At 42.5% G+C, this 22730-nt stretch overlaps 1 protein-coding gene across 2 annotated transcripts in view; it reads left to right on the top strand.

The window, feature by feature from the left end:
- Positions 1-9342: 9342 nt before the first annotated feature.
- GALNT7 (polypeptide N-acetylgalactosaminyltransferase 7) overlaps positions 9343-22730 on the top strand; it is a 119799-nt gene continuing 106411 nt past the window's right edge. For both annotated transcript variants that reach the window (XM_028519211.1, XM_028519212.2), the window contains exon 1: positions 9343-9559. In XM_028519211.1, the coding sequence (XP_028375012.1) occupies positions 9434-9559 (126 nt within the window). In that variant the 5' untranslated portion in view covers positions 9343-9433. The remainder of the gene's footprint in view (positions 9560-22730) is intronic.

Here is a 22730-nt window from a genome sequence, read left to right on the forward strand (position 1 = left end):
TAATCACTTACACGGTTTCTTAAAATAATGTGTGCTGCCAGGGCATTCTAAGTGTTTGTTCTATAGGTTATTAACTACTTACAGAGAGTATGGAAGCAAAACAAAAAGATCAATTCTTTGGAATCATATTGTTGAGGAATAATCAAAATATACCTGTATTCTGACCAATTCTAACCACCTCGACTCTCATAACCCTCATCCATGCTACCACAATAGCCCATCTGGACTATTAAAATAAGCTCCTAACTAGTCCTTGCTTTTTCCTTTGCTTCTCTCTGTACCAAGCCAAGAAACCGGAGACTGTGATCCTATTTAGACACAAGCTAGGTTGTGCACACTGTTACCCTCTGAACTGTCAATGGCTTCCCACCTCTGTCTAAGTTAAAGGCATGGTCATTACTACACCCCAATGATCCTTCACCCCTCCCTTTACTACCCTTAGCTGTCCTTAGTGTCCTTGCGTTTCCTAAAATAAGCAGGAATGATTTTTGTTAAACCCTATGTTCTTGCTGCTCCTTCTGCTTGGAGCCATCTCCTCTCAGAAGTCCATTGGGCTTGTTCTATCATCCCTTCTGGTTCACTCAGATAGCATCTTCTCAATGAGAACTCAGATTATTTAAAATTGAAGTTTCCCCCCACTTCTACCTAGCATCCCACATCCTATGCCTCTGTTTTATTTCACCCCATGACATTATCTTCTGTTACACAATGCTATCTAAACAAATGCATTAATCTGTGTAAACTCTGAACAATGGTTGGCACATAAGTGATTCACCTGTTTATTCAATAACAGTAATTTACATATGTGGTTTACTGTCTGACTCCATCGGGGCAGGAATTTCTGTTTTCAGTTTCCTCTGTATCCCATCATATAGAACAATAGCTAGCATATGACACATGTTCAAAATATGTTAAATAAGCCCTGGCTGGTGTGGCTCAGTGGACTGACTGCTGGCCTGCAAACCAAAGGGTCACCAGTTTGATTCCCAGTCGGGGCACATGCCTGGGTTGCAGGCCAGGTCCCCAGTAGGGAGTATGTGAGAGGCAACCACGCACTGATGTTTCTCTCCCTCTCTTTCTCTTTCCCTTCCCCTCTAAAAATACATACAGAAAAATCTTTAAAAGAAGAAAATTCTAGTTCTACAAAATATGTTAAATAAATAGAAATATCTATATACAATAAAAGATAACAGAAAATTATTCCATTTTAAAAATCATTTTACATAGTTTGAGAAACAGAAGTCATCCCGTTAGACCAAGTCCTCAAAGACCATTCTTCAAAAATAAATGCAATTCAAATTCAAATTTGAAACTCTTTGCAACATCCCAAAAGGTACATTTATCTAAATGACAGTACTTTGAGCTCCTTTGAAGAGCAGCACTCTTGGCGCACGTCTCCCTGGTGTAACTCTCCAAATAGTTATTTAACACAGAGCCACACATTCAAATAAAGAGACAAACGTCCTTGTTCATTGTTCAGCTATTAGAAAATTACCAAGGAAAAAAGGAAACTTCCAGGTGTCAGCAAGATGTAGTATGACAATGCTGGAAAATCTGAGGTTTGACATGACCAGCGACACACTCCCTACCCAGACTCTAATTCCTGGATCATTTAGAATAATCTCTCTACAGACTTCTGGATAGTCTGTACCTCAGTTACTTTATTTGTGTGCAACTTTGCCTCTCTCCTCTGAAATGTCTGAAAGGGCCTCTAGGCATAGTCCCTTACTAAAAATAATCCAAGCTTATTGGTAACTAACCAAAGAACATTTAGAAGATCTTCGAAGTACTTCTTTGTTGTTTCCATCCTTTGCCTTTTAGGCTGTCGAGTTTGCCTTGGACAAGCAGGAGGATGTCCCTCCAGTTGGCTCCTTCCCTCTGGTCTACACATCTTCACATCCCTCCACAGATCCTGTTTATCCAGCTCTGCTTATTGTGGTCATGCCAGAGCTTCAGCAAAACGCATCACCCAGAATCTCACATTCTTTTTAACGTGGGAACTTGATGCCTTCAAGACAAGCTAGTCTGTTTTGGTAATACTGACAATCTCTTAGAGCATAACTTCGATGCAACAGGGGTGAAATGGAAAGCAGCTATGTCAGTAAGAGGGGGAGAGGCCCCAACCTGGCACATGTAGAATGACAGATGTGGCTAGCCTCTAACAGAATACTAATTTCCCTTCCAGTGCTCAAATTTCATGAAATTAAGGTATGAAATTTGCTGAAGAAAGACTCACGTTCTCAGCAGAGTGTGGTTAAGTGACCTGAAAAAAGTCTTTATAACTGAAATTTGTCAAGGTATTACTATAAATCCTCTTACAATTTGGGCATATATAAATCTCTGCTTCAGCTATCGGTTTGTTATCTAGACATTATAGTACTCACTTTGGTCAGATCACACTGTAGAACAGTGCACCTTCCTTTCCTGGCTACTAAATAAGGGCAAAGCCATCTACTCCTAAAATACTTGTGTAAACCATTTAGATATCATTGCCTTTTAATATCCATTAATTTGAAATTATTAAAGCACGGGGAAGAAAAAGTATCCGCACTTCTATATACATGATCAAGTTCTGTAAAGACATTAAAACTATAAAGATTAGGGAACCAAGGTAAAGAACTTCATGGCTGGGGTGGAGTGGGGGCAACTGTGTAGCAAGAAGGGAGCTTCAGTTTCTAAGACTTTTAGTTTTTAGTGACAGGACAACCTGACATTTTTTGATTTGTTATTTAAAAAAAAAAGATGAGCTATATTTAGCAATGGATTGTGCCTAGAAGCCTTTTCAGACATTTCAGAGGAAATAAGCAGAATTGCATAGAAATAAAAGGAGGTGCAGACTGTGGAGAGATCTGCAGAGAGATTACCTTCAATGACTCAGGAATTAGAGGCTGGACAGGGAGTAGATAGCGGGTAATTCCAAACCTTTTATTCTCCTATTATCATACTTACTATTATCTATTTTCTATTATCATACTTTCTATTATCATATATCACCTTGCTGATTCCTGGGAACTTCACCTTTTTAGTTATTTTTGAACAGCTAAGCAGTGAACATGTACATTTTCTCTTTATATACAAAAATGCAATACATCTTGTACTATAAAATGCCTCCCCAGCTTGTCTATGCTAAAAACATGGAGTGAACATATAAAATATATTTCCACTCACTCACTCTCAAATATTGAGCAGGCTGTGAATACCTAGGAATATCATGCCAACGAGTAAGAACATGGTTCTTGCCCTTAAGAAACTTGGTCTAATGAGGGTGACAGGCTATCGAATAAGCAATTACCACGTAGAGCCCTGGAGGCCATGAGAAAGAGTGTAGACAGGCTGATGTGAGACTGAGAAGCAGTGCTCCTAAAATAGCAAAGTGTGGGGTCTGAAAAGAATCAGGGGTTTCTGAGAGAACTGATGCATAAGCTGAAATCTGAAGGATGATCAAGAGTTTAGTAGGAGGGAGTTTTTGATGAAACTAAGTTCCAGGTAAGGGAATACAGTCATGTGCCACCTAATGACCGGGATATGCTCTGAGAAATGCATCATTATGTGATTTTGTCCTTGTGGGAACATCACAGAGTGCACTTACACAGATCCAGATGGGAGAGCCTACTGCACACCTAGGGTATATAGTATACTACCTTTGTGTATGCGGTCTGTTGTTGACCGAGATGCTACACTGTGCATGACTATAATGTGTGTGAATGCTCGGAAGTGAGAGGGAAGGCAGCCTGTTCCAGAAACGGAGAGGCCAACGCAGCTGTAGTTTAAGTTGGAAAAGGGGAAGTGGCTGACCAGGCGTAAGGCTGTGGAGCAAAGCAGCAGCAAACTCACAAAGGTCTTTGTAATAAGGAGAGGACTTGGGGTTTAATTTTAAGAGCACTGGGAAGCTGCTGAAGAGGTTCCAGGCAAGAGTAGTAAGAGATAACATTTGTTTCAATCACCTCTTAAATGATTAAGTCAGACAGTGCTTCTGAATTATGGGAGTCCAAAAACAGTGCTGAATTATGAAGAGGTAGTGTTCTATAGTGTTGAATCTAAGAAGACTTTTATATAAATTGTTTGCCTTCAAAACATTATAGACCATTTACCCCATCAAATGGAAGTCCAAGTGACAACAGTCTTTTATTCCAGATAAGCACTACTTAGGAATTCTCCATCCCTTAAGCTTTTGATAGAAATGGTCACCCATGTCAGGAAAAAAAAAATACAAAGGCAGAATTTGACTTTGTTGTGTTCCACACAAGCACAAATGTAAAAGTCCCAACCATGTATTAACATCACAGGACAATCTCAAATTTCACTAGTGGAGGGCATGTCAAAGATCATTTGGTCCAACTCCTTTATTTTACAGATGAAGACAGTATACAGAGTGATATTTTCTTGCAAGATAATCAGAATTATTTAAGATTTAGGTTCTTACTGAAAGATTTGAACACATCATAATGGTAAGCGAATTACTACAAATAATAATTGAAAAAAAACCCTGAGTTTCCTGACCCAGATAATGGCCTCCAATGATTCCCACCTCGTACTACTGGTACCCTGTGTACTCCCCTCCCACATTGTACCAGACTACGTCGGCTGTCTTGAATTCTCCTCTGTTCTGCCTTGTACTTCAGATCTTTCACTCTGGGGGAAGCCAGTAGCCATGTCATGAGCAGCCCTGGGAAAGGCCCGCATGACAAGAAAGTTCCCCACTAATAGCCAGTGAGGAACTGAGGTTTGCCCGTTAGCCTTGGAAATGAACTTGGAATTAGGTTCTCCAGGATGATGAGCCATGAGATGATTGTAACTCAGCTGACAGGGTCTCTGAGACTCTGAGCCAGAACCACCCAGCCAAGCTAGTCCTGCATTCCTGAGCTTTAGAAACTGTGTAAAATAATGAAAGTCAGTTTTTAAAGGGCTAAGTTTTGGGGTAATGTGTTATGCAGTAATATAATGAACAAACACTACATAAAATCAGTATGTTTTTTAAATTTTTTAGTTGACATATGTTATATTAGTTTCGGGTATGCAATATAGTGATTAGACATTTATGCAAATTATGAAGTGATCATCCCCAAATCAATATATTTTTTAACAAACTTAAACTACAAACACTTTTAAAAATATCTAAATAGTGATTATTTTCTAAAATATAAAAATACATCTTTAGCTTGAAAATACTACTACTGGTGTTTTCTTTAAAAGAGGTAATTAAATGGTTTATAGAATATTTAACTGTTAAATTATATGTCACCAATTCTATTTTAACCAGAGTTCTTGGTGACTAGACACAGTTAAAATGCATATTTGGTTGCAGATAGTAATTGCCCATGGATACATGTTCCCATTTCAATATAACCCAATTTCTTTCTTTGGTTTGAAACCTCAGTAGATACAAAAATCTGAATTTAAATTTAACAATCACTTTCTTTTTAATCCTGAGTCACCATAGTAGGATGCAGAATAAGAAAGAAACAACTGTCTACAGGGTAATGATGATGAAGAATAGTCAATTAGTCATGTAAAATAGTCAATTTTCTAATTAAATAAAACCTCCAGGTAAGGAGAAACAGTAGTGGAAATAGCCCTGACCCCTCTTGGAAGTTTCACCTTCCCTTTATAGTCTCAACCCAATTATTTATTCAGCATTTTATCAAAAAATATTTATTGAACCATAAGGATAGAGTGATAAACCAGATGGACAAGGCTCTACCCTTGTGTACTTTTATCTAGGAGTGGAAAAAAAAATTAAGCAATTACAAGGTTGTGGTAATTATTAGGGAAGGAGTAGGAAACACCTAGCAGGGTGACTGTCCCAGTATATTGGTGGGCAGAGACATGGGGAATGGGGACAGGGGAGGGGGTGTGGGAAAAGCCTTTTGTTAAGGTGTCATTTGAAGCAAGAACCCCCTGTACAAAGGTCTGAAGGCAAAGGAGTTCAAGACACTTAGAAACCCGGAAGTTCAGCTAGGCTGCAGCAGACAGAAGGGAGTAGTGAGAGCTCCAGGGAGTGCACCACGCCTTTAGGCTGCAACCCTGGCATGGGCACAATTCCCTTTACTGGGGTTCCATTTAACAGAACAGGTGCAGGAAAGAATGAAAAACTAAAAAAGTCTTTAGGCCCTGAACTTTCGCATCCTGAGTACATTTATTTATATTCCAGGCCCAGAAAACTAATACAGTTTGGCAAGGAGTATATATGTAATAGCAAGAATTCTAAGGTTAGAAAGGCCTGCTTTGAATCCCAGCTTGAAAAAAGGAATACCGACCTCACTCGGGTCATGTAAAGATTAAATAAAATAACAAATGTAAAGCATCTTGCATGCCCTAGGGATACTTAAGTCTCTTCTCTCCCGTTATCTTGCTCCTGAGCCCACAGCTGGCCTCATAGCTGAAGGCACCTTGACACCAGCCACTACCTGTGACCCCATACCTTGGTAGAACTCAATACGCTCTTGGCCATCTCCTATGTCCCTCCAGTTCAGTTCTAGTCTCTCCCCTCTTCTTACATGAACCCTGGTTTAGAGAAAGCAGAAGTATCCTAGCATCATAATCCCTGTCACAGGATAACTGTAGCATTCATAAAGAAAAAAGAAATTACACCATACACAAATGAGACTTGCTCATTACATCTTCTGCACTTTGTATTTGCATGTGTATTATACTTGACCTCCATTATTCCTTTTGACAATATTGAGGTATTGCAATCACTATGCTGCAGATAAGTGCCATAGCTTCACAAAGGTTAAGTGACTGACCTTGACCTGGGTTTTGAATGCAGCTCATTTTCTAAACAAAGTTGTGTCAACTCTACAGAGGCTGCCAGGCATAATTTTGTTATACTTTTAGTTTCTTTTAAACATTGTTGGGACTCAGAGAAACAGGCTTTTACAACTATATAACCATTCCTCAATGTCTTTGTGTCCTATCACACATTTTAAAACCTTTCTGTGTAAAACTACATGGGGTGGCAGAATCTTCCCAAAATACTATTTATTTTCTGCCCAAGAACAATTCCAATCACTTTTGTGGTAAGTACCACTTTCACTTTTCATACCTGCCCAACCACACTCACAATCAGAAAAACGAAGCTTCCTATTTTCTATTAGTGAAAATTTGTCTCCTCTGTGAAAATGAAGGCACAAACGAAATGTTAAGTACTTCCAGTGGACTTTGGCTACTGATTTCAAGTGCAATTATTCCCTCATATGATCAGAACAAGATCTCTTGAAGGTCTCCTATTTCAAGCCCAGTCTAAGGAACTACTTTTCAGAGTCCTCCTTATTCCTCCCTTCTAACGTTATCATCTATGTAATATTTCCCTAAGTACCCCTTCCACGCAGTGTTTCTCCAAAGGTGGTGCCCAGATTACCTGGATCCGAATCACCAGAGTACTTATTAACAGGTGATTCCTGTGTTCTGACATTGACCTCAGTCATCACCCAGGAGTGGGGCATTAGCTTTTTATATTATTCAGCAGTTCAACACTTTATCAGTAAAATATTCCAGATGTTTTTCAGCAAAAAAAGTCATCAAAGTCTCCCTTATCTTATACTTAAAATAACTGTTTTTTAACAAATGGTTGATATAAATGCTGAGTCAGACCATGATTTGTGTTAGATAACTTATCCCCCTCCTCCATGTGCTCTATGTGTTGGGTTTTCATGAAATATTATGTACAGTTATTCGGCCAAACAAGGTTATATCTAATTATGTCATCCATTCTACATTTCCCCATGTTGTTCATGAGGATACTGCCTCAAATATTTTGTGGAAAATTTTAAATTAAGGCATTTACAGAACTCTCCAATATGCAAGGTAGTGTAACCCAAACAAAGAAACTGGTGAAGTTACTTTGGTACTATTCTCTATTCATCTTGATGATTCAAGAGCAAAGAAGGAAAAAAAAGAGAAGGTACTCATGGTCATGAACAACAGTGAAGTGATGGCGGGAGAGGTGGAGGAGAGTCTAGGGAGAATAAATGGTGATGGATGGAGACTTGACTTAGAGTGGTAAACGCACAATACTGTGTATGGATGATGCATTGTGGAATTTTGTACCTGAAACCTGTATAATTTTGTTAACCAATGCCACCCCAATAAATTCAACAAAAAGGAAAAAAAATTCTATTTCATTCAAAGAAGTTAAATTATTTATTTATTTTAAAGTACTTATTTTAAAGGTTTACTTATTTTAAAGTACTTGCAAATATGAGATAATATTAGGAAAAAAGGATCAACTTTCACCATCCTGAAGCTTAAGATATTAAACATTCTGTTCAACTTAAATTAGGCAGTTTAGGTTATATTACACTGACAACGTAATTACATACACTTGGCCATACAGTAAAGACATCTGTATTGGGAGATACGGGTACAAGTTATTTCTTTGGGGTGCGGCATTTGGCTAAGCATTTGTCAATATCCTTTCCTGTGTAACTGATGTCTCAGGCAGAAAAAGCATTTGAAAACCAGAAATCAAGGAACCTCTATCAAGTGGCAAAAAGCAGGTCCTCAGAACAGAAACTTATCAGCCCACTAACAAGGCTGATATTGCTTACTGCCATAATAATTGGCTTTCTTGTCATCAGCTCAAGAGAAAGAGCATTCCAAGTGAGCTCCTCCCTTTCGGTGATATTTGCATATCCCATTTGGACCTTTTGGTTACAAATTCACCTCCTTAAAGAGCCGTGTGAAAAGCAAGAACAATCAATAAGAAAAAAAATCCTTCCAGCTATAAATCAGCCACGTGGAGCTGCTGCGGCAGCAGCGGTAGCCCCGACTTCCTGGTTTGCTTCCTGCAAGCCGAGCCGCAGGAGGCTCGGGGAGAGGGTGTAAGAGAGAGAGGGGCAGTCCAAGCAGCTCCTGGACCGCGGGAGGGGGCGGCAGGCCGGGGGATCCTGCAAGACACCGGCGTTAAGGACAGAGTTATGGCCCAGAATTACAATAAAAGTTTGGCAATCTGGAAGCTTTAAGAGCTGAGCTGTGGGGCAAAGGCTAAAGCTAGGGAGCAGACCTGGAGAAAGTATAAGTTAGTTACAAGGTAACGGAGGTTTACGAGGGAGACTCGAGTGCACAGTGGGAGAGAAAAGAAGGGGACTGCGGATCTGGACGGGGGCAGGTAGACAGAAGGAAGCTTAGAAGAGCGAGACGCACGGGTCGGTTGGATCTCTGCGGAGGCCGCCAGAGGAGGGGGAGTACAGCGGCTGCAGAGCGCGGTCCAAGCGCGGGGCCGCAGGGAAGGGGGGGACGGAAAGGCCCGGGGGAAGGTAGAGCTGAGGGGAGTTCCGGATCTGGAGCTGGAAAGGGCAGGCAGCGGAGAGGGCGGCAGCCTGAGCGGCAGGGGTGGGGGAAGGAGGAGGAGAGCCGGAGGAGGGGGAAGGAGGGAGGGGAGAGCTGTGGCGGCGGCTGCGCCCGGCTGTGTGTTTCTAACCGCCAGAAGAAGATGAGGCTGAAGATTGGATTCATCTTACGCAGTTTGCTGGTAGTGGGGAGCTTCCTGGGGCTAGTGGTCCTCTGGTCTTCCCTGTCCCCGCGGCTGGACGACCCGAGCCCGCAGAGCAGGATGAGGGTGAGTGACCCGCCCGCCCCCTCCGGCGGCGGCGACCTGCAACTTGTTTTGTTTGCGCGCGCGAGTGGCGGGAGCCGGGAGCGGCGACGGGGTCGGGAGCGGCGTTGGCGCCGCAGCTCCGCAGGTGGTGCTGGTGCGGCGCGGGAGGATCGGGGGCACCGAGCCCCACGCACTCTGTCCCGGCTGTCCGCCACGGGCCCGCCCCCTCGCCGCCCCTTCCTCCCGCGCTTCCCCGCCCCGGGCTCCGCCGCCGCTCCCCGCGCTGCGGATGCGGCTCTGGCGGCTGCCTCCACGCCGGGACTGCTGGGGTCCCTGGGGGCAGAGGCGGGGGGCGCGGCCGCCCAGCCCGGGTCTCCGCCGGGCTGGGACCGCTGTGGTCACGGCTGGGGGACGCGGGGTTGGTCCAGGCTGCGGCCTGTGGCACGGCAGGCCTAAAGGAGACGAGATGTGTCGCCGCTGCCATCACCACCGGTCCGGACCAGGCCCCTCGGTCCACCCTTCCCTTCCGCCACCGCCCGTCCGGGGGTGCCCGCAGCCCGGGGTTTCCCCTAGCCTGCGGCCCGCCGGGTAGTGGGAGGGAGACGGTGCCCCGCCTCCGACTCTTATGGACCGCGCCGCCTCCCCCTCCACTCCAGTGGCCGGGAGAAGGGGTGCGTTGTGCAGCCGAGGCCTCGCCCTGGACTAGCCCTTCCTCTAGCTTCCCGGCGGCGGGAGGGCGGTTGGTGCGGTGGGGGCCGGGGGGCAGAGGGGCATCCCCCGCCTGGCCCATGGGTCGAGTCCCCACCCCTCCTGGGGATGCCCCAGCTCCCGGAGCGACATCCTGTTGGGGGGACGTGAAGCCGGTTCTTCTTACCGGGCTGCGGCAGGGCTGCTCGGCCGGAAAACTAACTTGTGCCGGCGCCCCGCCGCTCGGCGCCGGCTGCCTGCTTTCTCCGCCCGACGCTGAGGGGCGCCGAGCTCCCCGAGGCTCCGCCTGGACGCATTTGTCTGCCGCACGAGGAGCGAGTGTTAGCCTGGACACTCCCTGGCTTTAAAGGGTTTAGCCAGGCGCCTCGGAACATTGGTTACCGGGAGCCGCCCCGACAAGAGGTCGCGGGTACTGTGCTGGGTCACAGCAGATTGGCGGCTTGCCACCTGTCCCAGCAGCCTGACCCTCACTCGCCTAAAGGAACTGCACACCCCTACTTCCTAATTCGGGACCGTAGGGTCGTCCCCGGGGCCCGCTGACCTTGGGGGTGAGGGAGGGCATGAGAAATGCAGGGCTACCGAGTGGCCAGGGGCCATTGGAAGACTTGTGCTCAGTTGTGAAGTGCCTTTTTCAAATATTTTCTGCACTGCATCTGAGTGATCTTGATTAACTTTCCGTCTGGAAAGTTAGCTTCAGGGAGTTGACTGAGAAGACTTCTTTCTTGAATGGGAATCCTAGGAAGAAATTTCCTTATCAGTTCCTGCCAGTATGATAATTGGATTTAGTCTTAAGTTTTAGTATCTGAAGTCTTTACAGCAGTGGAATATTTTTATAATAGGGGGGGTGGATTCCCATTGAAGTCATCCAAGTTAAAGTTAATTAAAAAGTACCAGCTTTTGCTTTTCGATATGTTTGTGGCTTCAAGCCTCTCAGCTCTCATGGAGTGTTGGTGACCTTTTTATGATTTTACTTTAAAAATGATTTATTGACAAAAAGTTTTTGAATATTACAGTTGGTTGAGAGTTTGTTTTATGGAAAAATGGCCTTTACAAAGAGGTAAAAATGTTCAAACCCTATTTTCTGAGAAAAATTCAGAAGAACTGTCAAAACTGTGTTCAGATGGCAAGTCTTCTAGAGCGGTGGTGGAGCGTCAGCACCAATACCCAGCTCTTGAACACATTTTATTTGTGCTGATATGTAAGTACTGAGCCATTGTGCCCATTTAATAGCTGTAGGAGGTAGTGATAGCTTAATTTTTGGTCCAAATTACAGTCATGCTCTGCATAACGGCATTGCAGACAACCAGGGACCACATGTATGACAGTGATCCCGTAAAATTATAATGGAGCTGAAAAATTCTTGTCACCTAGTGACATGGTAGCCATGGTAATGTCACAGCACAACACATTACTCCCATGTTTGTGATCCCAGAGTAAACAAACCTTTGCTGCTGGTTATATGAAAGTATAGCACATAAAATTATGTACAGTACATAATACTTGATAATGATAATAAACAACTGTATTACTGGTTTCTGTATTACTGTGCTACACTGTTGATCACTGTTTTACAGTGTACTATTTTGACTTATTAAAAAAAAATTTGCCCTAAAACATTAGCTGGTGTTACGCTGGCAGCAGCCGTATCCATCTCCTGTTTACCATGTCTCTTAATCACATCATTTTCTCTTGGGCTTGATTTAATCTCCTGTTGTTTTGTACAGTAACATGCTGTGCGGGCCTGTAGCCTAGGAGCAGCAGGTTATACCATACAGCTGAGGTGTGTAATAGGCTGTACCACCTAGTTGGTGTAAGTGCACTCTGATATTTGCACAGTGATGAAATCTCATAAGGACACGTTTCTCAGAAGTTATCCTCATTCATCATTAAGTGGTTCAAGGCTGTACTTCATAAAATTTGTCAGTGGATCCAATGTAAGTTCATTTGCCAAAGACAGAAGCTAGCTGTAAGACTTTCAAACATAATTAATGTTGAAAAGAATGCTTATGGATCAGAAGAGCCAAACCCTTTTACTAACTTTGCAGGCAACAGTAACTAAGGTATAGAAAATACATTATAGGTCATAAAAGCATAAATAAAAGGACTGTTACCTCCCATTAATGAAAACTAAACTAAGAGCTTCTGAGATAAAAGACTAGAAAAATATCTTCTTTCTGGAACATTCTGACCAGTACTGAGATTATGACTCTCCAGTTTCCCTTACCCCTCTGGTTCTTTTACTTTGATTATGATTGCAGATCCCCCACCTCTGTGAGACACCTGCCTCTCCTTTAATGCTGAACCACAGACAGGGCTTTTTTTGGATTCCTATAAATGGCCTGAGACGGAATAGAAAAATCCAGTTTATCAAATATAGGTTCTGCCTCTCTTCTGGCAAACTTATACTCATGGTTCCACCCTGTGCCACTTCTATTGTACTTTAATTGTTCTCAGCACTAAAGTCTGTTGCAACCTGGTCCTTTTTTTACCTGGATTACTTCCTTGCTGTAGATCGGTCCAGTCACTATTGCAAAACACATTATCCATGGTCAAGACAAGAGAAACATGTTTCTTTTCTTCCTTCTATCTCTGGGCCTCTTTCCATTTCCCTGAGGTGAATGGTGTGCAAAATGATTTTACTGTTCAAATTGTACTCTGCTGTGTACAATTTTTATAGCCATCAGACATTTTTGAGTGCCTACTGTGTATCAGTGCTAGTTGTTGAGGAAACCTCTTTGCCCCTAACCTTAAGGATCTTGCAGTCTAGTGGGCGGGGAGGGGTGGGAGGTGGGCATTAATCAAGACCTTACAAATGAATAAAAATTGTGCTGCATGCTCGCCCTGGCTGGCGTAGCTCAGTGGATTGAGCGCGGGCTGGGAAGCAAAGTGTCCCAGGTTCGATTCCCAGCCAGGGTACATTCCTGGGTTGCAGGCCATAACCCCCAGCAACCTCACATTGATGTTTCTCTCTCTCTCTCTCCCTCCCTTCCTTCTCTCTCTAAAAATAAATAAATAAAATCTTAAAAAAAAATCTTTAAAAAAAAATTGTGCTGCATGCTGTGAAGAAAAAACATGGCAGGGGGAGGGTGCTAAGAAGATGGAGGAGCTTGGTCATTAAAGGCTTACCTAAAGAATGAATTTTGGGTTGGGCAAAGGTCGTGAGGTGGAGGGAGCATGGTGAACGGAGGCACTGGAAGAAGATCAACATACTTAGAATGTGGAATGTGAGAGGAGAGGTCGAGTGAGGATACCAAGCTAAGTGTGGGTCTTGCACACTATGTTCAGGATTAGGTCTTTGAGCAGTGGGGAAGCCTTTAAAGGATTTTTAAGGAGCAGAAGAGACGTGATCAGCTCACTTTGTGTCTTGAAAAGATCGCTCTGGCTGCCTCTAGAAAGTATAAATTGGTTTGGAGCAAGAGCAGATAGTAGGAGTCCTGTTGGACGTTGTAATAGTTCAGGTGGGACATGATGTTGCTTGGATTGGCAGGGTGACAGTGGAAGTGAGGAAAGTAAATTGATTCAAGAGTTTAAAGATGCAAAGGCAACAGGACTGGGTGATTAAATGTGGGAGTGAAGGAGAAGAAGGCCTCAGGAGGCCTAGGATGATAGATTGCTTGTTGTATTACTGAAAGTTCTGAAGACAAATTTCACACATGCTTATGTCATATTTTATGGTTATGGGAAAGCTTATTTTTTTAGGCTCTGTCCTCTGGATATTTTAAGGTCAGCATTTATTAAGACCATCTGCTTAGCACTTGCAAGTACAAAAAGTTTCTTTCATTAACTAGATTATAGTATTTCCCAGACCACGTATCCCAGATTTGTCCGTGAGTGAGTGTTCAAAGTTACATCACAGGCCTCTGAAAATAAAGGTTTGTAATGGAAATGTTGAAAGATCTTTAGTGGTTCTGTTACAGCAGATTCAGTACTGCTGCGAAGCTGCATGCAAGCTGATGATTCTGCGTCGTTGCTACTGTAGTTGAACCATTGTGGCCCTTAGGTTCAGAGCTTACATAGTAGGACTGATTCCGGAATCAATCCTAGGCAGAGGAGTTTTTATGTGATGAGCAAGCTAAGACATGTTGAAAGGAGCATCACTTACTTAAACAAGGGTGTGTGTATTGATTACCCTGCCGCCGTCAAGTTCCACCTTACGAAAGCCTTTTTAATTCAGTAATGATTGGTTGCAACCTGAAAAACTCTGCCCTTGACCATGAGATTTTATTTCAAATGGAGGTGCCATTTATACTATTACAGATAGAGCTATCACTTAGAAAAAGAATATAGCATCTAAAGTCTGAAGTGGTCACTTTGGCCTTAGTTCCCCAGACAAAATGCCTGGGATTGGTTTTTGTTCTGTTTTGCTGTCCTCCCTCAAACTCACAATCAATCAAACAAACAAACAAATAAAAAACTCAAAACAAACCAAAAAAGCCACCAAACAAACAAAAAAACTCCCCCTTACCAAGTCTAATAAATTCAAGATTTGTGGCCCTCTTGAAGTTAATGCAGACTTTTTTTTAAACATCTTTTTTTATTGTTGTTCAAGTACAGTTTTCTGCCTTCCCCCCCACCCCTCCCCTAATGCAGACTTTTATATACACGTATATTCTCTTCTGCGTCAAGACTCGGACACTTTTGTGCTTCTTAAAGGTGCCTGTAAACCACTAAACCGAGCTGTTTGGAGGCAGGACTCATGTTTCCTGCTCATGGAGTATCTCTCCCATCTCCAAGGTGATGAACCAATCAGTCATGACTCCCTCATAGGTCAGGACACCTGGAAATGCAAACATTCCTGAAAATTGCTGTGTCTGTTGATTTCTGTGGAAGTTCTTTACCACCTGGTGGCAGGAAGATGAGGCACAAACCTGTTAGCCACCATACCACTCCCCTTTTCCCTGCAGTAAGACTGTTGGAGAAAAAGTCCCTGCTCTCAAGGGATTACGTCCCAGTTGAAGAAAAAGATGACATAGTGACATGGCCTGGGTTCCTTTTCCTGTTCCTTAATACCGGCAGTATAAGGAAATAATGTGGGAGCTATCACGAGGATATGGCCCATACATAGGCAAACCAGTTGGTGATTTAGAAAATCCACCCAGGGAGAACACAATAACTAGTAAAGAAAGAATGAAAACTGTTGAACAGTCAAATTTGGGTAACTATTTTGTGATTAGGCTAGCTGTGTGGAATGGGAGATAAGGTGTGGGTGACAATTTGGGTTCAGTATAAGCTGCATGAGATCATTTAATAGTAAATTGGAAACAGGGAGAGAGAAAGTAATGCATCATGAATGAAAATTAGAATTCTGACCTAGGCCATTTGTAAACATAGTATTTGTAAATTCTAATGTCAGAGTTATAAAAAGAGTTGGTCAGCAAGTTTTGAATGGCTATTGAATGTAGGGAAAAGATTGGAATCTTCAACTTTAACTGAGATCATTGTTTTTGTTCGTATTTTGCTGATTTTCATTCTTGAATGTATGTGTAACCTGAAAGAAGGAAAAAAGTTAAATACAGGGTGGGGCAAAAGTAGGTTTACAGTCACTCATATGGAAAATAATACAATAATTAATAATGATACAAGAATAAACTTCCACATACTCACAACTGTAAACTTACTTTTGTCACACTGTAGAGAATTTAAAATTTCTAGAATACAATGAACATAGCTTGAGGCTATGAAAGAAGTGACCATTCTACATGTATTGTGTTGTTTAATTGTAACAATAACCCCCTAATGCAAATCTGATATAATGCTCACTTTCTAGTTGAGGCCATTGAGTTAAAGAGAAGTAAACTCTTTGCCCAGAGTCGTTTATTTAGGAAGTGGTAGAGCCAGGGTTCAGTCTCAGGTGTTTTGACTCCAGAGCTTTGCTCTCTGACCCTACCCTGCGGTTTTTGACAACACAGATGAGACCCTGTGGACTACACTGAAAGGGAGACACAGAAACAATTTGAAATAGTAACAATCACTTGAAGACCATGCAGGATGATATGAAAGAGAAAGGGGCAGCAGGGACCACTCAGGGAAGGTGAAGGAAAGTGATGGCTGAAGTGAGGCCTAAAGAGTATAAGCCTGTAATGCAGTGCTGAGGAGGAGCATCTCAGGCAGAGGGACCTCAAAGTGTGAAGCCCCTGAGTTTGGAACAGGGGCTGTAATGTTTGAGGAACAGAAAGAAAGCCAAAGTGACGAGCATGGTGAGTTTGGAGGGAATACAGTACTTGATGAGCTTGCAGATGGAGGCAAGGCTCTGGGTTGGATGACAAATTATGTGATTGTTTCACTCTGTGAGATGGTCTTAGATAAAGAAATTGGATAGTAAGTTTTTTTGGCCACAGGTTTGTGGGCCAGATGAACACATAGCAGTTGCACATGTAAAGAGACAAAAACTGTATTAACGAGGTCCGCTGGGTCCTGTGGGATCACAGAGCAGCAGCATCTAGTTTGCAGGGCTAGGTGCTTTCAGAGAGCTTGTCTTAGGGCGGGTGGGAGGGAAGAAGGTGCTGTGTGCAAAAGCATGAAAGACTGAGGCAAATCCTGGGGACGGCAAGGCTGGAAGATTGGAAAGGGGAGTGAAGGAATAGCTGAGAGGACCCTAGAAAGGATAATAGAATCTGAACACTGTGAATGGACAGAGCCAGGGTTCAAGGAATGATCTGGAATCAAGTGCGGGCTACATTATAGTGAGGAGAACAGTGTCTCTGTAGGAGATGATGAGACCTAAGTAACCTAGGAGAGGGACCAAGAAAACGAATGGAAAGAGAGTGTAAAAGTACAGTTACCCAGTGTAGCTGATGGGGGGAGGAATCCTACTGGATGGAGTAGGAAGGGAAGGATGCTGTCAGAAGGACCAGAAGTGTCTGAAGCAGTGATCCTCAACTTCAGCAGTCATCAGAATCACCTAGAGAATGTGTTAAAACACAGATTACTCAGCCTCATGCCCAGATTTTCCGATTCAGTTGGCCTGGGGCAGGGCAGATCATGTGCAAATCTAATTAGCTCCCAGGTGATGCTGATGCTAGTGGTCCTGGGATCACCCTTTGAGAAGCACCGGTGTTGAGAACGTGTGGATTTGGAGGCTGCAAAACAAAAAATTTGCCTGGTTTGGGCATATATTTCACAGACCATAGGCCAGCCAAGTAAAAGGCTTTTAGCAGGTGGAGCTCAGAATAGAAATCGGTACTGGATGCAAAGGGTCCAGCACATTGGCAGGAATGTGATGTCTGCAACTTGGGGAGTGGATTGGTAGATTAAGGGAGTGCGTGTAGATGGAGGAGAGAGACGGGCAGGAAAAAGAAGCATGGAAAGTGGCTTATTTTAGGTGCTGGGAAGGGAGAGCTGGAAGAAGGCACAGGCAGAAGTGAAATGCTTTAGAGAGTGTTGCCCTCTAGGAAACATGGGCAAAAGGTGTTTAAGGGTGGGACCCTCAGCACTTTCAAATACTGCAATACTTGAGCAAGGTCTGATTAGAATTAAGGATGCAGCAAGTGGCTGTGGAAGCAAGTTTACCTGCCTGCCAAACTAAGCAATGGTACCTGAGAAGGGCCTCAGGAGCATCGTCATTGGCATCTCAGGAAATAAGAGGACTTAGGAAAACTGGGTCACATGAAAAAGAAGTTCAAACGGTGAAGGAAGGGTTTTACTAGGGGACAGTAACTATTGAAGAGGAACATAACCCATTTGGGGTTATATCTTTACTGCCTTCGCCTCCCCACACCCACCACTCTGTGTGTGTGAGTAAATACATATGTTACACAGGGTGGAGTGAAAGTGGGTTACAGTTGATTGTACGGAAAATGGCACAATAAATAATAACGCAAGAATACACTCTCTGTATTTCATACTCACAACTGTAAACCTACTTTTGCCCCACTCTGTATGTGTTTCAAGTTGACTCGTAATCGTGTAGTAGTGATAACTTGTAAAGCTGTGATTAGAACAACACTTTAATATTTGAAGTTGGAAAAGAAAAACCGGAAGAGCAGTGTGCTCAGCACTTCAGTGAGGTGAGCTCACGAATGAGGTCTGCCACCGAGGTCTAGTTCAGGCAGCCATCCTGAAAGCAACACTGAGACAAGCGGAGCTGTAATTATCCAGGGCTTCATCTTTTTTGGAGAGGAAAGAACTAACTTTCTGTTGCTAAGAATCCTGAATATTTCAAAATGAGAAATGTCCTCATGTCTGCTCCATTATAAACCCTCTTCTGGGCTTCCCTGTCTTCGTTGCATTTTTAAGCATCGCTTCTGAGAAATATTTAAAACATGTCAACAGGGAGACCCGATTGAGTTCACTGAGTATAAGAACCGGTACACCGAAACTGGAGGAAAAAATTAACTTTGCATTATCTAATTAGGCTTATAGACTTGCTGCAAAGCACCCTGGTTTCCCAAACCTAGAAGGTGCAATTAACTGCAGTATTACATCAATACCAACTAGTTTGCTAATAGGCTTCCAAGCAAAGCAATTGGAACTTGTTATTACCAAGGATATTTTAAACTGGATGAATTAAAATTAAATCACATACTATTGGGAGCAGTTCTGTTTGAGACTAGAATAGATGGATGACCTAATCAGTTTTTTCATCTTTAATCTTTTATTGAGACCCTGGGTTTTAGAATACACTGGGGCCTCAAGAAGGATGCTACTCTCTTCAAGAGTAAACCTTCACATGCTTAATGATTATTTGGCTTAAAAATAATTTTAGCATTTGTAGTTCTTTATAAGATATTTCATAATATGGTTTAGTGCTTAACTATGGAGGTACTTACTGTGAAAAGATATATTCACAAGTATGTGTACACTTTACAAAATACTTGGAATTAATTAAAGAGTAAGTATGTCTTAAATAGACATTAACTGAGAAACTGCCTAAACTTTTGTCACTCTTTTGAGAAGGTGGCTATGCTAGCATTTCTGTTTATTAAATGGTCTGTAATTATCCTTAGACTCTTGGTTTTCCTTTTTAATAAAAACACCAAATATAAGAAATTTAAAAAGCCCATGATAAGGTTATTCTCTTTGATGTGAGGAAGGTTTGCAAGTTGCTTTCACAACTGTGGGAATGCCTAACCCTTTTCCAGCGGGAAGCCTTGCTTGACTCTGACTCGCTGAGTTCTGCTATTGAAGTGAAACAGTAGACTTAGGTTCTCGGTGTAGCGCGAGACACTTCTGAACAGTTTTACAGAATTTTAAGGGTAAACACTTGTTAAGAAGTAATATTATAACATCGGTGCACTATCTTTATGTTTCTGTGAGAATTTCTTTTGAAAAACTCTTTAAAAAGGCTAAGTATAATAAGGTACAATCGTACTGTTACAAAAACTGAAGATCCTGAGCCGTGATGTTTGAAGTGCTCTAAAGATTCATTATTTGTCATCATTTACACTTCATGTTGCACTATTTCATGTTGCACTTGAAATAATTTTAGCCTGTTGGAATGTGAAGTAAATATTTCATCTATAGTTTATTAACATCTATTATGGAAAAGTAATTCCCTATTTTTGTGCTAGGGCTCTAGCACAAAACAAAAGGATCAGTATACTGAAGTGAGTCATACACATTTCATTTTGCCAGAATATGTCAAAGATATCTGGACAAAGATGCTCAGCTATAGAAAACTGGAAGGGAGGAGCATGATATGTAGATTATATTTCTATTTAGATTTATAGATTAATAGTTGTATAAACATTTAAAAGTGACTCAGGAACAGCCTATTTGGGTTAAATCAATTAAGATATTTTTATTTGGAACGTCTGGTCACGACAGTGGTGTAGGCAGACATGGCTCACCTCTCACATAGCTGCATCAAAATTACAGCTAAGATAGAGAACAGTCATCACTCAGAACCGTCAGAAATTGAGTTGAATGGAAGTCTGACAACTATAGAATTAAAGAAACCACATCCATCCAGACTGGTAGGAGGGGCACAGATACAGAACAGGCTGGTCCCTCACCCATGTGTGATGGAGAGATATCTTAGGAGTGAGGAGTCCCAGCCCCACACCAGGCCCCTCAGCCCAGGGTTCCAGTGCTAGGAAGGTAAGTCCCTACAACTTCTGCTGCAAAACCCAGCAGGGATTGAATCACTGAAAGAAACTGCTAGAACCCCAAGCAGTTCCTCTTAAAGAACCCATACACAGACTCACCTACTCAGACCCAGTCCCTCCGAGCTTCAACACCAGAGTAGCAGCTAGAAAGGCATCAGTGGTATATAGGGAGAAACCGAAGTGTCTGTCCTCAGGGCAAGTAGAGGCCATTTTCCCTTTTCTAAACCCTCTTCCCACAGAGCTGGCAAGTTGGTGTCATATCTGAGACTCCATCAACATGGCTAACACTGTTCCACCCACCTTGGAGATCCTCAGAGACTCCATCCCACCCAACTTATGGGTCCATCCAAGTTGCTTTTCAGTATGAATGGCTGGTCTCAGTTCATGCTTAACAACTTCCTAAATTCTATCAAACAAGCAACGGCTGGCCTCAGTGAGTCCCAGGCTCAGCACTCACAGCAGCCAGCCTAGATTTTCAGCCTAGCTTCACCTGGGAAACTCCAAGCCCAGCCCAAGTAACAGCCATCTCATATGGCTTTATAGCCCAGGCCAGGTGGCCCTGGGCAAAACACAGGTGGGAGCTAACCTTGGCCTGCACCACCAGTGACCAGGCCAGTGCACCCAGTGGACAACTACAGACCATGTTGGAGCACCACCATCCTGCCCCTGCACAGCTGATCCTCCGTGGAGGGTGGAGGTTGGTGGTAAATAGTCACAGCCAACCTTTCCTTCTGACTGGCTTGGGTAAATGCCTCCTATTGAGCTGCCAACAGCAACCAATGCTCATCTATAAGAGGAGGGTGTGCTCAGCCCACACAAAGGATGTACCTCGAGCGTCCTGCTTGGGTGATAAGGGAGGCTCTGCCACTGGACCCTATGGGGCACCTCCTACATTCCCAAGACACAGAGGCAAAGCAGCCCTACCTAATACACAGAAAGAAACATAGGGGAGCTGCCAAAATGAGGAGACAAGAAACATAGCCCAAATAAAAGAACAGGTCAAAACCTCAGAAAATGAGTGAAACAAAATGGAGATAAGCAATCTATCAGATGTGGAGTTCAAAATACTGGTTATAAGGATGTTCAAGGAACTTAGTGAGGACCTCAGCAGCATAATAAAGATCCAATCACAAACTAAGGACACACTAATTGAAATAAGGAACAATTTACCGGGAAACAACAGTAGAGTGGATGAAGCCAAGAATCAAATCAATGATATGGAACATAAAAAAGCAAAGAACAATTAATCAGAACAAGAAGAACAAAGAATTAAAAAAAAATGAGAGTAGTATAAGCAGCCTCTGGGACAACCAGCATTTGCATCATAGGGGTGCCAGAAAGGGAAGAGAAAGAGCAAGAAATTGGAAATCTATTTGAAAAAATAATGAAAGAAAACTTCTTCCCTAATTTGGTGAAGGAAATAGACATGCACGTCCAGGAAGCACAGAAGGTCCCAAACAAGATGGATGCAAAGAAGCCCACTCTAAGACAAATGCAAAGGTTAAAGATAAAATGAAACTCTTTTAAGAGCAGCAAAAGAAGGTAGTCACCTACACAGAGGTTCCCATAAGACTGTCAGTTGATTTCTCAAAAGAAACTTTGCAGGCTAGAAGGGATTGGCAAGAAATATTCAAAGTCATGAAAAGCAGGGACCGATAGCCAAGATTGCTCTACCCAGCAGAGATACCACTTAGAATGGAAGGGCAGATAAAGAGCTTCCCAGACAAGAAAAAATTAAGGAGTTTGTCATAAACCAAACTACTATTATATGAAATGTTAAATGGACTTATTTAAGAAAAAGATAAAAACTATGAACAATAAAATGGCAAAAAATACAAATCTATCAACAATTGAATCTAAAAAAACAAACTAGGCAAACAAGAAAAACAGAAACAGAATCATGGATACAGAGAGCATTTTGATGGTTGCCAGATGCGAGGGGGGTGTGGAGGGATGGGTGAAGAGGTGAGGGGATTAAGAAGTACAAATAGGTAGTCACAGAATAGCCATGGGGTTGTAAAGTACAGTATAGGAAAGAGTACAGTATAGGAAAAAATCCAAAGAATTTATATGCATGACCCATGGATAGGAACAATGGTACGAGGATTGTAGGGCAAAGGGAGAAAAATCAGGACAACTGTAATAGCATAATCAATAAAATATAATTTTAAAAAGATTTTTATTTGATTGTTTAATGCTGCTATGAAAAATAGGCATTTGTGATGGAAAATACTTGCCAAGAAAAACTTACAATGCAATATATTGAAATCTTTTGTCAATATCATCCTGTGTACCTAACCTAGACATTTTCTGAAGTACTTGGCTTATTAGGTATAGTTTTTAATTATGCTTACTTGGAGATGACTTAAATCCAACCCCTTTCCTTAATATTTCTTCTGGAAATTTATATCAGATAATCTGATTATCATTTCCCTACA

This window comes from Phyllostomus discolor, chromosome 8 (genome assembly GCF_004126475.2).
Source record: "Phyllostomus discolor isolate MPI-MPIP mPhyDis1 chromosome 8, mPhyDis1.pri.v3, whole genome shotgun sequence".
Taxonomy (NCBI): Eukaryota; Metazoa; Chordata; class Mammalia; order Chiroptera; family Phyllostomidae; genus Phyllostomus; species Phyllostomus discolor.